Source organism: Panulirus ornatus, chromosome 43 (genome assembly GCF_036320965.1).
Source record: "Panulirus ornatus isolate Po-2019 chromosome 43, ASM3632096v1, whole genome shotgun sequence".
Taxonomy (NCBI): Eukaryota; Metazoa; Arthropoda; class Malacostraca; order Decapoda; family Palinuridae; genus Panulirus; species Panulirus ornatus.
This window is the reverse complement of record NC_092266.1, coordinates 11,242,878-11,260,508: the sequence shown is the minus strand read 5'-3', so window position 1 is coordinate 11,260,508 and position 17,631 is coordinate 11,242,878. Positions and strand designations below refer to the sequence as shown.

General features: G+C 39.4%; 2 protein-coding genes across 4 annotated transcripts in view; one reads left to right on the top strand and one right to left on the bottom strand.

The window, feature by feature from the left end:
- LOC139762311 (protein FAM177B) overlaps positions 1-12,071 on the bottom strand; it is a 66,971-nt gene extending 54,900 nt beyond the window's left edge. For 2 of the 3 annotated variants that reach the window (XM_071686933.1, XM_071686932.1), the window contains exons 1-4: positions 11,854-12,071; positions 10,088-10,255; positions 2,462-2,626; positions 252-398 (exon numbers count right to left, since the gene is read on the bottom strand). In XM_071686933.1, coding sequence (XP_071543034.1) covers positions 252-398; positions 2,462-2,626; positions 10,088-10,255; positions 11,854-11,913 — 540 coding nt within the window. In that variant the 5' untranslated portion in view covers positions 11,914-12,071. The other variant, XM_071686934.1, reaches the window with a different exon arrangement.
- Positions 1-17,631, top strand: part of LOC139762312 (uncharacterized) — a 166,638-nt gene that overhangs the window by 75,756 nt on the left and 73,251 nt on the right. The gene's annotated exons all lie outside the window — the stretch shown is intronic.

Here is a 17,631-nt window from a genome sequence, read left to right as displayed (position 1 = left end):
ATACCAATTCCTCATTTCATATATGGTTTTAAAACACTTATGAATCTTCCAACTACCAGCAAGAAAAACAAACTATTAAAAACAAACCTTCTCACCGTCAAACCTAAGACTGCATACACTATTCCACTGCACTAAATTGCAATTTATCAAGGTCAGATGAACTGCACACTAACTCTATCAGTTTCTGTATGTGTTTCAAGAGTAATGATATATACCTCACATGAATTCTGATATAATGAAGAAGACATTACCTGTTCCTCATTATGGGATGGAGAAGGTGACTGATGAATAGCTGATGATGCTACTATTTTGTGCTTAATACCATCAGCTGTTGATGCAGCTGCTGTAGTGGTCCAGCCAGCCATCTGGGCTTCTTCTTGCTCTTTTGCTTCTCTCTCCTGTAAAATTAAAGTGATCAGTGAATATATTGTTATATGAACGAATATAGAAAGCTTAATTTTACTTAGCTGAAATGTTAAGGTATCATTTTCATGATCATTCCAAATGCAAAATATAAAAAAAAACTGTGAATACTGTACTTTTATCTATATTTTGTGTTTAAGAATTCCAATTTTCTGTTTCTTTGAAATCATACCTTATAATCAGCTTAGATATAACTTAACATTATTAACGCCTATGAAACTGAATTCGATCCCTATTTCACATTTAGGTTGAATATGGAGAAACATTCAATTCGAAGGACATGTAATGTCATTTTATTCTTTATTCCAGATAACTAATGTTTGCTTAAGAAAGTATAAACAGTTAATTAGTTGATAATGTGTCCATTACTACATCATTTAAAAACCCTTCTATAAGGAAGTTTATACATCTAATAATCCAAAACAATGTCCATGCAAACTAAAAAGGTAAATTTATTGTAATCAGAGAAGTACTGCTCTCACAACTGAGGAGTTTCAGTCTCTTAAGTTCTTAGTTGACAGGGTCTAGTCCAAAGCAATAGCGGGTATCAATTATCTTACCCCTGGCCTCAGTACTTGATCTATTTATGCTATGCCACAGTGTTTGTTTTCTTTCTTTCTATAAGTCACTTCAATTTGTTTGCCATTAGCTTGAACATGTAATACTTTAAAGGCAAACAATGTGATTCATAATTACTATATGGCCTCTGATAAATGAGCTCTGATGTCTGTTTCTTTCTCTTACATCACAGCCTTTTGGAACTACCTACTCATTTCTTTCCTAGCAGTTATGACCTGCCCCTCTTAAAAGGCAGGTTTTCCACATCTAACAAAATAAATTATTTTCCCACTTCTCTTCATATTTCTCTATGAGAAACTCAGAAAAGACAAAAACTTCAACCAAAAGATGCCCAAGAAAACAGGTTCAGCATAAATACTCGTGTCTTGTTTACATGATTAACTTGGTCCTAGCCCTGACTTTGGGATATCCCTGGTCCCCCATAACATCATAGCACACCAAATGTTGGGGTGTAGGATGTTCATTTTACTTAGGCCAAGTGATCAAACCCAACTATGATAAATTGAGGAAAAAACTAGTATCTATGAATGTTAAAGTCCCTTCCCCTGATGCTGAACTGAGGGAGACTCTTGTCAACCAAAGCACCAATCATGATCAACAAGGGTACAGCCTCAACAGCAGAGGTTTGACCGACTGACGTCCCAAGATAAGAATCAGTATAGCTGCTCTCAGACAACACTGATCCAGTCCCCACGTCTGAGTATACCAACTGGGACCCACACAATGAGAGGGAGAGAGATTGGGAAAAAGAGGAAGGAAAGTAGACACAAATAATGGAAGTGCAATGTATTGATTAAAGGTATACTTTACAAGATAAAGTGCACTGTATGTAAAGTGTAATGCACTGGATGCAGGAACTGGCCACAGGACAGACTGTGTAAAAATCTTTGTATGCATACCAAGGAAGCAAATGTTGCTTTTTCAATACTGACAAACAGGGAATGATAATATTAATGCCAACTGGAGCCTATTGATTGACTGGAGAGTAGACCCAGGTCGATCCAATGCTGTTACTGCCAAATAAGTTGTTAATGAGAGTTGCCAGTAAGGCAGAGGGTTAAAAATCTTTCTAAACCCTAGAAGTCTGAGATATTTCTAATGGCTCACAGCTCTCTCTCTCTCTCTCTCTCTCTCTCTCTCTCTCTCTCTCTCTCTCTCTCTCTCTCTCTCTCTCAGTGAACTGAAAAGAAAAAAATTGCACATTATAAGAACTCTTAAACTTACACTAAACAAATCTGACTCATGTTGGGATAATGCAACCAAAGTTGCTCAGCTATCTGGTGATAAGGAATGGAGGCATAGTAGAACATATTCACAGCATTTCTCATGAGCTACTAACCACTACCTAGTCATAGATACCTCAGTGGTCCATTACAGTGTCTTGATAAGACCTAAGAGGTGCTGTACCCATAGTCTTCCAAGTAAGCTTATGAATATCTCACTACAGGCAGATCCTTACCTCATCTTCACAGCGCTTGTGTTCATCAATTTCATATTGGTACTTTGGTGAAGTAATACCCAAGAGGTTTGCCAAACCTTCACCAACATAATCGCAGGCAGCCAGAGCTGAGCTTCCTGTATACAGCATCCAATAATACATCCATGATCCCCACTTAAGAGTTTTCTGTAGATTAAAAACATGTTTATCTGTTACAACCTTTATTGTTAAAATCAGTATGTCAAGAAGACTGGTGCCCAGAAGACTACTTTAAAATTTATCCAAAATATCAAATCTTGACATAAGTGCTACATCACTCATTATAGACAATATATTTAAGTATACAAAACATTAAAAAGTATGGAAATACATAAAAGTATACAAAAAAATCCAATAAATAGCAGATCTAAATATTTTTTTTTATTTATTTTTATTTTGCTTTGTCGCTGTCTCCCGCGTTTGCGAGGTAGCGCAAGGAAACAGATGAAAGAAATGGCCCAACCCACCCCCATACACAATGTATATACATACACGTCCACACACGCAAATATACATACCTATACATCTCAATGTACACGTATAAATACACACACAGACACATACATATATATACCCATGCACACAATTCACACTGTCTGCCTTCATTCATTCCCATCGCCACCTCGCCACACATGGAATACCATCCCCCTCTCCCCTCATGTGTGCGAGGTAGCACTAGGAAAAGACAACAAAGGCCCCATTCGTTCACACTTAGTCTCTAGCTGTCATGCAATAATGCCCGAAACCACAGCTCCCTTTCCACATCCAGGCCCCACACAACTTTCCATGGTTTACCCCAGACACTTCACATGCCCTGATTCAATCCACTGACAGCACGTCAACCCCGGTATACCACATCGATCCAATTCACTCTATTCCTTGCCCTCCTTTCACCCTCCTGCATGTACAGGCCCCGATCACACAAAATCTTTTTCACTCCATCTTTCCACCTCCACTTTGGTCTCCCACTTCTCCTCGTTCCCTCCACCTCCGACACATATATCCTCTTGGTCAATCTTTCCTCACTCATTCTCTCCATGTGCCCAAACCATTTCAAAACACCCTCTTCTGCTCTCTCAACCACGCTCTTTTTATTTCCACACACCTCTCTTACCCTTACATTACTTACTCGATCAAACCACCTCACACCACACATTGTCCTCAAACATCTCATTTCCAGCACATCCACCCTCCTGCGCACAACTCTATCCATAGCCCACGCCTCGCAACCATACAACATTGTTGGAACCACTATTCCTTCAAACATACCCATTTTTGCTTCCCGAGATAATGTTCTCGACTTCCACACATTCTTCAAGGCTCCCAGGATTTTCGCCCCCTCCCCCACCCTATGATTCACTTCTGCTTCCATGGTTCCAATCGCTGCCAGATCCACTCCCAGATATCTAAAACACTTCACTTCCTCCAGTTTTTCTCCATTCAAACTTACCTCCCAATTGACTTGACCCTCAACCCTACTGTACCTAATAACCTTGCTCTTATTCACATTTACTCTTAACTTTCTTCTTTCACACACTTTACCAAACTCAGTCACCAGCTTCTGCAGTTTCTCACATGAATCAGCCACCAGCGCTGTATCATCAGCGAACAACAACTGACTCACTTCCCAAGCTCTCTCATCCACAACAGACTTCATACTTGCCCCTCTTTCCAAAACTCTTGCATTCACCTCCCTAACAACCCCATCCATAAACAAATTAAACAACCATGGAGACATCACACACCCCTGCTGCAAACCTACATTCACTGAGAACCAATCACTTTCCTTTCTTCCTACTCGTACACATGCCTTACATCCTCGATAAAAACTTTTCACTGCTTCTAACAACTTGCCTCCCACACCATATATTCTTAATACCTTCCACAGAGCATCTCTATCAACTCTATCATATGCCTTCTCCAGATCCATAAATGCTACATACAAATCCATTTGCTTTTCTAAGTATTTCTCACATACATTCTTCAAAGCAAACACCTGATCCACACATCCTCTACCATTTCTGAAACCACACTGCTCTTCCCCAGATCTAAATATGATGCAAAATATGTGGTAAAACATTTCTAACAAGACTAAGACACAACACTGAGACAAGTTAAATATAACACAGCACAGTATAGCACATTGTTTACTTCACTTTGAAGTCTCACTTCTGGCAACCCTTGGGCTGAGTATATGCTGTTTTTCAGAATCTTTAATATTTTGGGTTTTAATGATGCCAAGGGGACCTGACAGGATATGTAATGAATTGTAACACGTTTTCTTTTTTCAAATATATAGGTTTATATAAGTTTTAAACAAGACTACAATTGTAATCATTTACTGTACTCCCCAAAACTACTTAATTATTTACAATCTCAAAATATTCAGGGAGGATAAGGCAACAAAAGATATTTACACATTTGAAGAGCTGGGGACAGCATCCTGCCCAGCTGGGGTTGAAAGTGAGTAAACATTAGTATCGCCTTACTGTGATTAGAGATCTCATTCCATCAATGACTACCTTTTTTTCATATGCCAATATCCCACCTTATGCATGCCACACACTTCATGAACACATGTGAACAATAAATACCTTACACATCTCTTGCACTCTCACAGTTTCATTTACTTTCACACTAAGCTATTCTTCAGTCAGTCAGTCCTGGAATCTCTACATACAGGCCACTTCCCCTAGTTTACTAACTTTCAATTCTCTCACAGAAGTAATGAAATAATCTAGCATTCCAAATGCTATTCCTTTTGGCATGTTCACATCTAACAATCTTTATCCACATTTATTAATAAGTACATAATCCGAAATATCCACTCATGAAACAGGAGTGGTGGGAGTATGTGATAGAGTGTAAGAAAGTAAACTCTAGATTGATATGAGTAAAACTGAAAGTGAATGGAGAGAGATGGGTGATTATTGGTGCATTTGCACCTGGGCATGAGAAGAAAGATCATGAGGCAAATGTTTTGGGAGCAGCTGAGTGAGTGTGTTGGTAGTTTTGATGCACGAGACTGGGTTAAAGTGATGGGTGATTTGAATGCAAAGGTGGGTAATGTGGCAGTTGAGGGAATAATTGGTGTACATGGGGTGTTCAGTGTTGTAAATGGAAATGGTGAAGAGCTTGTAGATTTATGTACTGAAAAAGGACTGGTGATTGGGAATACCTAGTTTAAAAAGAGAGATAAACATAAGTATACGTTTGGAAGTAGGAGAGATGGCCAGAGAGCGTTACTGGATTACTTGTTAATTGATAGGTGCATGAAAGAGAGACTTTTGGATGTTAATGTGCTGAGAGGTGCAACTGGAGGGATGTCTGATCATTATCTTGTGGAGGCAAAGGTGAAGATTTGTAGAGGTTTTCAGAAAAGAAGAGAGAATGTTGGGTTGAAAAGAGTGGTGAGAGTAAGTGAGCTTGGGAAGGAGATTTGTGTGAGGAAGTACTAGGAGAGACTGAGTACAGAATGGAAAAAGGTGAGAACAAAGGATGTAAGGACAGTAGGGGAGGAATGGGATGTATTTAGGGAAGCAATGATGGCTTGCGCAAAAGATGCTTGTGGCATTAGAAGCGTGGGAGGTGGGCAGATTAGAAAGGGTAGTGGGTGGTGGGATGAAGAAGTAAGATTATTAGTGAAAGAGAAGAGAGAGGCATTTGGACAATTTTTGCAGAGGAATAATGCAAATGACTGGGAGATATATAAAAGAAAGAAGCAGGAGGTCAAGAGAAAGGTGCAAGAGGCGAAAAAGAGGGCAAAAGAGAGTTGGGGTGAGAAAGTATCATTAAATTTTAGAATGAAAAGATGTGTTGGAAGGAGGTAAATGAAGTGCGTAAGACAAGGGAACAAATGGGAACGTCAGTGAAGGGGGCTGATGGGGAGGTGATAACAAGTAGTGGTGATGTGAAAAGGAGATGGAGTGAATATTTTGAAGGTTTGCTGAATGTGTTTGATGATAGAGTGGCGGATATAGAGTGTCTTGGTCAAGATGGTGTGCAAAGCGAGAGGGTTTGGGAGAGTGATTTGGTAAACAGAGAAGAGGTAGTAAAAGCTTTGCGGAGGATGAAAGCCGGCAAGGCTTTGGATGGTATTGCAGTGGAATTTATTAGAAAAGGGGGTGACTGTATTGTTGACTGGTTGGTAAGGTTATATAATGTATGTATGACTCATGGTGAGGTGCCTGAAGATTGGTGGAATGCTTGCACAGTGCCATTGTACAAAGGCAAAGGGGTTAGAAGTGAGTGCTCAAATTAAAGAGGTATAAGTTTGTTGAGTATTCCTGGGAAATTATATGGGAGGGTATTGATTGAGAGGGTGAAGGCATGTACAGAGCATCAGATTGGGGAAGAGCAGTGTGGTTTCAGAAGTGGTAGAGGATGTGTGGATCAGGTGTTTCTTTGAAGAATGTATGTGAGAAATTCTTAGAAAAGCAAATGGATTTGTATGTCGCATTTATGGATCTGGAGAAGGCATATGATAAGAGTTGATAGAGATGCTCTGTGGAAGGTATTAAGAATATATGGTGTGGAGGCAAGTTGTTAGAAGCAGTGAAAAGTTTTTATCGAGGATGTAAGGCATGTGTACGAGTAGGAAGAGAGGAAAGTGATTGGTTTTCAGTGAATGTAGGTTTGCGGCAGGGGTGCATGATTTGTTTATGGATGGGGTTATTAGGGAGGTGAATGCAAGAGTTTTGGAAAGAGGGGCAAGTATGCAGTCTGTTGTAGATGAGAGCTTGGGAAGTGAGTCAACTGTTGTTCGCTGATGATACAGCACTGGTGGCTGATTCGGGTGAGAAACTGCAGAAGTTGGCGACTGAGTTTGGTAAAGTGTATGAAAGAAGAAAGCTGAGAGTACATGTGTATAAGAGCAAGGTTGTTAGGTACAGTAGGGTTGAGGGACAAGTTAATTGGGAGGTGCATTTGAATGGAGAAAAACTGGAGGAAGTTAAGTGCTTTAGATATCTGGGAGTGGATTTGGCAGCAGATGGAACCATGGAAGCGGAAATTAATCATAGGGTGGGGGAGGGGGCAAAAGTTCTGGGAGCATTGAAAAATGTGTGGAAGTCAAGAATGTTATCTTGAGAAGCAAAAATGGGTATGTTTGAAGGAATAGTGGTTCCAACAATGTTATATGGTTGCGAGGCATGGGCCAAAGATAGAGTTGTGCTGAGGAGGGTGGATGCGCTGGAAATGAGATGTTTGAGGACAATATGTGGTGTGAGGTGGTTTGATCGAGTAAGTAATGAAAGGGTAAGAGGGATGTGTGGTAATAAAAAGAGTGTGGTTGCGAGAGCAGAAGAGGGTGTATTGAAATGGTTTGGTCACATGGAGAGAATGAGTGAGGAAAGATTGACAAAGAAGATGTATATGTCACAGGTGGAGGGAACGAGGAGAAGTGGGAGACCAAATTGGTGGTGGAAAGATGAAGTGAAAAAAATTTTGAGTGATCAGGGCCTGAACATGCAGGAGGGTGAAAGGCGTGCAAGGAATAGAGTGAATTGGAACGAATTGGTATACCAGGGTCGACGTGCTGTCAGTGGATTGAACCAGGGCATGTGAAGCGTCTGGGCTAAACCATGGAAAGTTTTGTGGGGCCTGGATGTGGAAAGGGAGCTGTGGTTTCTGTGCATTATACATGACCACTAGAGACTGAGTGTGATCAAATGTGGCCTTTGTTGTCTTTTCCTAGCGCTACCTTGTGCACATGCAGGGGAGGGGGTTGTCATTTCATGTGTGGCGGGGGGTGGCAATGGGAATGAGTAAGGGCAGACTATGAATTATATGTACATGTCTGTGTGTGTATATATATGTATATGATGAGATGCATAGGTATGTATATGTGTGTGTGGACGTGTATGTATGTGTATGTGGGTGGGATGGGCCATTCTTTCGTCTGTTTCCTTACACTACCTCGCTAACGCAGGAGACAGTGACAAAAGTATAATAAAAAAATAATAATAATAATCCACTACCTGTTGGTGACCTAAGTACAGTAATCTCTCAAGCAAGCAAGATTTGAAATGTTGAAAAAATAAATATTCTAAGGTTTGTCCTTATAATTAAATAGAGCATGATGTTCTAAATTAGACTATATACTGTACAACTCAACTTGGTGAAACATTGTTTATGAGTGCTTTTCCTGCATCACTCACTGACAGGCATGTGAAGCACTGGAAGTACTTTCAGACATAACAAAAGAAATGTATGGTGTATCTCTAAATGTTTTTGTTAGACAAAATGATTAGTAATGGTTTTTCATATGTAGTATAATTAAGAATAAAAGAGCTGCTAAAACTGTTACATAACTTAAGGATACATATCTCACACAGGCATCCTTGACACCTCTACATACATTCTTGCAATTATATAGAAAAACTTTGGGCCTGTAGTGTTTGGAAACAATGTGTGGGATGCCACAACAAATGTTAATGGCTGTATATTTCACCTTGAGGGAGAGGCTGCCAATTCAAGAATTAGTTTGAATTAGGTCAACTACTACTCCTGAGAAGTTCTCACATGAGGTCAACTGCCCATTGACTTTTAACCCCACTTACCCATGTATGCATATTCTGATCACCATTCATCTTTTAATATGAAGCAAGCTTCTCACCATTTTCATTTACATCAGGGATCCCCTTAATAATACCTTCAAATACCACACCACTCACTTATGTATTCAAATCCCTTATCACAGATTCAGACGTGCCAAAACACTTACTCAGCTTCTTCCAAAATGCATTCATTTGTTTTTCACTCCTCTCACTTCCTAGTACAAAAGCTCTAACAATCGCCCACATTACATACACAAATAGTGTTCAATTATACAGTTATGGAAATATTTACCAAGCTGTTCAAACATTACATAGAGTCCAAAATTAGACTATACCTCTCCCATTTGGTCACTGTGCCTAAAGAAGCACACAGCTAATAAGAAGGTTCAGTGGAGGACAGCAAAGATTGTACCATAATTATGAGACCTGAGTTTTGGGCATAGGTAAAGGCTTTAAATCTGACCAGCTTAGAATGGACAAGTGATGGGTGTTCTAATCACAACTTCTATGGTGTAAAACAGAGTGATATCTTTAAAGAAGACAGTGAACAGTTCTTTGAGAGATGTAGGAATGCAGCAACCAAAGGATATAACATGAAATTAAGCAAGGAAGTTATTATAAAAGATGTAAAGAAGTACTTTCAGAGTAAAAGAGTAGAGGAAGATTGGTATAAGATGACTGAGGACATGATTAATGCAGACACCATACATACATTAAAGAAGTTTTATAAGAGTAAAGAATGTTTTAAAGATGGGGAACCACATGTGTAAAACTCTTCTTTGTTAATTAAGACAGGTAATTACATATCAGAATCTATGTTCAATCTAACCATCAACCTTGGAATCACTTCAATTCATTTTCTAACAATCCCACTGCACAGGAATAAAGGAAAAAACTATACAGATGGAAAACACATGATGAGTATTGTTTTTGTTGGTAAGAAAAATTAAAAAGAACAGAGTATGTACATAATTCAAAGGTAAATAAGACAATGAAACGAAAATTTACTGGACAAGTGAAGATCATTTGATATGAAATTAATCACACTTACTGGATCTACTAGTGTCATGGTATCAGGCTGTTTATCCTCATCTTCCTCATCTGTACTAAATTCCTCCAATATGCCATCAGAGAAATGCATAATCTTCCTTGGTTTCTTCACCTTTTCATTAAAACCTTCCTCAGTTTTGGATGGATTATTTTCTTCAACACTGATTGCCTACAAATATAAGGAATTGCATATTTGTTAGTGTAACACCTTTAACTCTTCCCACTTACATGGGTTTATGTTTGACATTTGATAAAGTTATGCTTCAGAACTGTTCACACTATATGCCAAAATGAGTTGTTGAATGTGAATTATATCTACATATACCCCTACACAATCATACTTATTACCTCAACTTCATACAGTCAACAATCATTCCATGGATAAAAAAAATTACTCAAATGCTTTCCTCCTTTCATTCATTAAAAAGTTAGAATGATGATGGCATTTTGTAATAATATACTGAGATGGTGTGAGCTTGTAAAAATAAAGGCAATGGAAAAATTAAGATATATATGAATGGGGCCTTTGTTGTCTTTTCCTAGCGCTACCTTGTACACATTTGGGGGGAGGGGGTTGATATTTCATGTGTGGCGATGGGAATGAATAAAGGCAGACTATGAATTATGTACTTGTGTATGTATGTATATGTCTGTGTGTGTATATATATGTTGAGATGTATAGGTATGTATATTTGCATGTGTGGACGTGTTTATATATACATGTGTATGTGGGTGGGTTGGGCCATTCTTTCGTCTGTTTCCTTGCACTACCTCGCTAACGCGGGGGACAGCAACAAAGCAAAATAAAAAATAATAATGAATAAGGTGAGTAAACATGTTAGCATCAAAAACGAAGTGGAAAAAGACAGGTATTGCATGTGCGAGGGCTGTAATTACTAAGGAACATAGAGATATTCTAGACAAATATTCATTTTGAAAACAAGCCCATTCACAGATTTGCAGGTGAAGGAAATTACCAAAAGGCACTGATAGAATCTCTTGTAACACAGTAGATGAAAAAAGGAAGTGTTGGATGCAAAGGATATATGGGCAGTGTCACTTCTTATAATTACATGGTAAAATCAATGAGGAACAAAATATATCTGCTTTTAAAATAATTAACCCCATATTTTTTGTAATTATCATAACCCAACTGTAGCACTTACATGAAAAAAATATGCTTCAGTTACACTGCCAGACTAGAGTCCTCCTGAGTATAAGGAGTCCACTGATGTGTATTTCTGACAAGTTTTTTCTCAGGTGCCTAGAAAATTTTACAGAGTAATATTCACTGTGAGTGCATTCACTTGAACAAGTTTGTGGGAGCAAATTTACTCAATGCCTAAGCGTCCAGCCCTGTGAATGTTAACTGAAGACTTCTTTCTTTTTAGACAGCATCGACATTAAGGTAAGTTTGGGTTGCAAGGGGAAGTTATATGAAGTTTTCATGGGTTCTTTCAATCCGTATGTCTTTTACCCCGCGTTTTGATAACTGTACCTTTCCCTATAGTCATTTATGATGTGTATTAATCATCAAGACGCATCATCAGAGCCTTTCTGAATCACTTGTCCAGTGTTGGGTTCATTTACGTTTTCCTTAAAATTCCATCAGTAAGCTATTTTGGTGGTGCTCGCTGGTTTTATATTATCATGACTTGGTAAATCGCATATATTGTTGAGTGCTTGCCATTACATTTTCTTACCTGTACACTGTTTACTCATTTCGAGTTACTTTCGTTAAAAGATACATGCTACATATTTACTCGCCTGCTCTTCAGAGTCATGTTTCCCACGGAAGTCTGTCATTTGAAGTTCCACCTCCGTCATTATTATTGCTGTTTCAGTATCTTACTTAGCTCTTCGTATCTTTTTAGAGCAGATGACTTACAGGTTATTTGGTTTTGATTATTGCTAAGTTGTTATGTATCAGCTGATCGTCAGTCAACAGTGTTATTGCTAGGCAAGGCTAGCAACCAGTCAAGGTCATTGGCACAGCCCCCTAACGTTGTTCATGGATAGAATTGAGCGCACAAAACTGTTAGCGAATATGACTGAGAGCGCTATTTGTTCCCTATAGGCATTTTGAAATGTCGTGTTGATATTTATTCACTTTATTTCTGATACTTTTTTAGGGGGTAAGGGGCTCATAACTACAAACAGCCTTTCTGGTTAATGATACATGTATATAGTATCTATATGTTAGTAAAGTGTACAACTTTAAGACAGCTAAAATCATCAGCAGGGTAATGTTGAACTCCTTCTGAGAAAGACGTTCCTTGTCGAGACTGTACACATTTGTTCTCATGGACGATGATACAGGGTACAAGGGTGTTTCGACATTTTTGAATAGCCAAACTTTATCAAGGAGACAAGAGCCAAGAGTTGGGAAGAATACTAAAATCAAAATCACAAGCGGCATACAGCCGAGTTGTACTGGATTTACAGCACTGCAAACTGCTGACATATAAACGATGGCGGCCCGTGTATAGATGCTGAGTGCACGCACCCGTAGTAATGCAGGCACCTCACCGTACTTTGGATGAGGCCCCTCTTCTGAGAATAAACCTTTGAAATCGTGACATGCATCCTTCCCTTTGTAGGCGCTGGAGTCTACGCCTAAACATGTAAGAAAATTTACCACCCAATGCTTATACATTACTGATTCATTATTACTTTTTGAACATGATAAATCGGTTTTCAGTGAAACGAATGAGAACCCATATAGTTCACATATCACATTAGAGTAACCAGTCAACAGTGACGGACAAAATGGAGCAGCACTGATTGCAACGCCAGTGCATTATACTGCATTGCTACCGTATCAGTCACGCAGTGCTTCATATTCACATTATTACAAGGCTATCTGTTGGCATACTGCAAGCTTGAAAAAGACAAACTTAAAAAATGACCCTAGTAAACTCTAAACTGAGAGAACTTCAGAAATTCGTAATCTAATGTACTTTCTAAAAGTTATGAACGATAGCTATTTGCAATCAACATCTGAAACAAATTTATTAATGGCCGATGAGTAACATCCGTGGCAACTGCAAAAGCAGAAAGATGCGTTTCAGCCTTGAAAAGACAGGTTAATGATCGTAGAGATATCCATTGAAACAACTGATACAGAAAAGTATTTAATGAAAAAGCCGAATATGATTCAGCTACTTCAAAGAACTGTCTTGAAGTTAATATGAATCTGCTGTGTATAAACGATCTACGGTCCACCTTATAAGTTAAGCTGAGGTAAGGAAACATTCGTAACTTTTTGGTTATGACCCGTGACGGGTCTTTTAGCGGTACCTTTGATTTTTGCCCTTTCACGAGCTTCCACTGTATTCATATTGCAAAGTATTGAGGGAGTCAAAACGGGATTCGATGATGATGCATTTAAAATAAATGTAAATTTGCGGATGATGGTACAGTTTGACAAAAACTTGGAGCCTACGGAGTAGCAGTAGACTACCTGGGAAACAGTGTGTGGCGTAGAAATAGACAAGAACAGTCGGAGAATGTAGGAGATATAAAAGTAACTGAAGAGATATTTAGTGATAAAAGTTATTAAAGAAATATTGACAAAAAGAAAAATGGTAAGGATGGCAAGCTTTTCAATCCGGTGATAAACTTTTGATTGGAAAACATCTTGAAAGTACCGCTTTACCGACACTATTGTACGAAGTATATTGAATATCGGTAAAATGTGATATAAAAGCTACAAAAACGCATATAAATGAAAGGGTAGAGAAATGTAATCTTTAACAATAGTAGTAGTTACAAGAAATGCACGAGACAACAACGAGGGTAAGCATTCTTCTTTTTCCATGTCGAAGGCTCTAGTCACGGACAGAAGTCTACATCAAGGCCGGGCCTTAATAGAAATTTAGAGAATTATAAAACGTAAAAAGAGAAGACAAGGGAAAGTATACGGTTTTTTAAAGTGAAAAGCCTGTTTTAAAATGTGCCAGGTCATAGTTACTGGGAAAGACATGATAAGGTAGAGTTCCAAGGATTCGACGTGTAAGGAAAGAAGTATGGATCAAAACGGCCCACCTCTGAGTAGCTGGTGGCCACACAGTAATCGTGTGACGTAATAGCTTGTCGAATATTGCGTGGTCTAGTTCGTGGTGTGGTTACACAAGCAGCCAGTTCTCGGGAGCAAAAACCAACGTAATACCTATAGAGTAGGGAAACTGGACCAACTTTGCGGCGTAGGACAAGGCGGTCAAGTTTGAAAGCTTGGAGCAGTTTACAAGGCAGACCACTTTCGACTCGACTCTATCAAGTAAAGATGCTAGAACCACCCCAGATGTGAGAGCAGTACTCTGCACAAGGACGAATCAATCTAAAGTGGACACCGAGTTTCTTGGATGCAGATTTAGCTGTTCCTGTAATGTGGGTTTTCCAAGAAAGAGTGGGGGTTTCAGTAATACCAAGCATGTTCACTAAGTCAAGAGGTGGAATTACAGAACCGTCAAAGGAGAGTCGAGTATTTTGAGTTTTCGAAAGAGAGATGGGTAGAACCTGGGTCTTGGAGGCATCGAATTTAACAAGATTTTGTGTACCCACCGAGATATATCCAAGTCTGAGTTTATTGAGAAATCTGTGTAAAGACGAGATGCAGATCAAGGGAGAGAATAGAAGTATGTGGACGAATACAGTATTGAGTCGTCAGCGTATGAGTGCATTGGATTTTTTTGTGGAGATGAAATCGTTTAAAAAAGAAAAGATGAAGGGAACAGGGCAGAACCTTGAGGGACACCGCTGTTGATGGAGAAAAGGGGAAGGCTGATCCAACAACCACAGAGATGGATCGTCCGGAGAGGAAGCTGGATATGAAGGAGCAAAGTAAGGGAGGGAAACCAAAAGAGGGGAGCTTAAAAATGGGACCCTGATGCTGGTGGCTTTAGATTTACCCATATTGGAAGAATGAAGGGTAACTTGATCACAGCCATTGAGTTTTTAAACGATCGACAAAGTGGACAGTACTTTGAGAGGTGTAGCGATAAAGGGAACCATAGGACACAAGATTAAGTAAATCTTGTGAATATGATATGAAATTAAATACTTTTATAGTATAAAAGTATTGGATGATTAGAACAGATTGGGCGGAGAGTGTGATTGATGCAGACAGCATACTTGGATTCAAAAATGATGTTGTATGATGGTGTTCAAGAGATGGGTACCCACGTGTAAAATTACCTCCCCGCACATGTACATACAAATGGGTAATTTCGATGGGATGAAATTGGAACTAACAGTATAGAGGCAAGTACAGTAAAAGGGTAAGTAAAATTTGTAGAGTATCCTTAAAAGGAAAGTTACTTAAGAGAATAGCAAGTAATGGGAGAATAAGGAAGAACAAATAGATGGAAACTATGCAGTCTACCTGACAACGATTGCATTAGGATATGAAAGGTTGATAGAATCTTAAAGGAAGGAGTGAAAGTATATAATACGATGATATGGAAGAGAAGATAAGACTGACTACATAGATCATGCAAACTGGGGAAGACTGCAATTTTTTCCATAGATCACTTAATGCTGGCCTTATTCGGATGGGTCATTCCCCATCCTTAACTGTCCTTTCTATTTCATCACGGTGCCATATATCCCTCTGGAAAGATTAGACCAGGTTTCATCTCATTATAGCGTAGAATTTCTCTTCCCTAATTTCGGTGCTTGAGCTCAGGCCCGATATCCAGCCACATTCGTAAACATTATTATACATGTAACATTTGCTTCAACGATATTCCTGACCTCTGTGAGGTAGTACTTGGGTTGATCTGCACTGTAGCCTTTTGATATCTCCCCTGTTTACATTCTCTGACGGCATTGCTTACCATCCAGTTTACTAATCTAGTTCATGATGGGAAAACTCCGTAAGTGATCTTCCTGCTGGACACTGACTGCTCCCCCCCAGTTCTTAATTTTACAGAAAAAAAAGATTGTTTTTTCCATGATTGAATTCGAATCGACTGGTTATTGTTCAAATGTACATAAATCAGCAACAAGAACCAATAGCCCAAGGTCAATAACATTACAAAACCTTCGAAAAAGCTTAAATCTTTTGAAATAATTCGCAAAGAATAATCGATATTTTATATCCATATTTAGAGAACAAAGGAGGTAAGGGGAGTGGGGGAGGAATGGGATGTATTTAGGGAAGCAGTGATGGCTTGCGCAAAAGATGCTTGTGGCATGAGAAGCGTTGGAGGTGGGCAGATTAGAAAGGGTAGTGAGTGGTGGGATGAATAAGTAAGATTATTAGTGAAAGAGAAGAGAGAGGCATTTGGACGATTTTTGCAGGGAAATAATGCAAATGAGTGGGAGATGTATAAGAGAAAGGGGCAGGAAGTCAAGAGAAAGGGGCAAGAGGTGAAAAAGAGGGCAAATGAGAGTTGGGGTGAGAGAGTATATACAAGTCTACATATATGCATATATTCATACCTATACATTTCAACGTATACATATATATATACACACACACATATACATATATACACATGTACATAATTCATACTGTCTGCCCTTATTTATTCCCGTCGCCACCCCGCCACATAATGAAATACCAACCCCCTTCCCCCGCATGTGCGCGAGGTAGCGCTAGGAAAAGACAACAAAGGCCACATTCGTTCACACTCAGTCTCTAGCTGTCATGTATAATGCACCGAAACCACAGCTCCCTTTCTACATCCAGGCCCCACAGAACTTTCCATGGTTTACCCCAGACGCTTCACATGCCCTGGTTCAATCCACTGACAGCACGTCCACCCCGGTATACCACATCGTTCCAATTCACTCTATTCCTTGCACGCATGTTCAGGCCCCGATCACTCAAAACCTTTTTCACTCCATCTTTCCACCTCCAATTTGGTCTCTCACTTCTCCTCGTTCCCTCCACCTGACACATATATCCTCTTGGTCAATCTTTCCTCACTCATTCTCTCCATGTGACCAAACCATTTAAAACACCCTATTCTGCTCTCTCAACCACACTTTTTTACCACCATACGTCTCTCTTACCCTTTCATTACTTACTCGATCAAACCACCTCAAACCACATATTGTCCTCAAACATCTCATTTCCAACACATCCACCCTCCTCCGCACAACTCTATCTATAGCCCACGCCTCGCAACCATATATCATTGTTGGAACCACTATTCCTTCAAACATACCCATTTTTGCTTTCCAAGATAACGTTCTCGACTTACACACACTCTTCAACGCTACCAGAACTTTCGCCCCCTCCCCCACCCTGTGATTCACTTCCGCTTCCATGGTATCATCCGCTGCCAAATCCACTCCCAGATATCTAAAACACTTTACTTCCTCCAGTTTTTCTCCATTCAAACTTACCTCCCATTTGACTTGTCCCTCAACCCAACTGTACCTAATAACCTTGCTCTTATTCACATTTACTCTCAGCTTTTTTCTTTCACACATTTTGATCAAACTCAGTCACCAGCTTCTGCAGTTTCTCACCCGAATCAGCCACCAGCGCTGTATCATCAGCGAACAACCAATGACTCACTTCCCAAGCTCTCT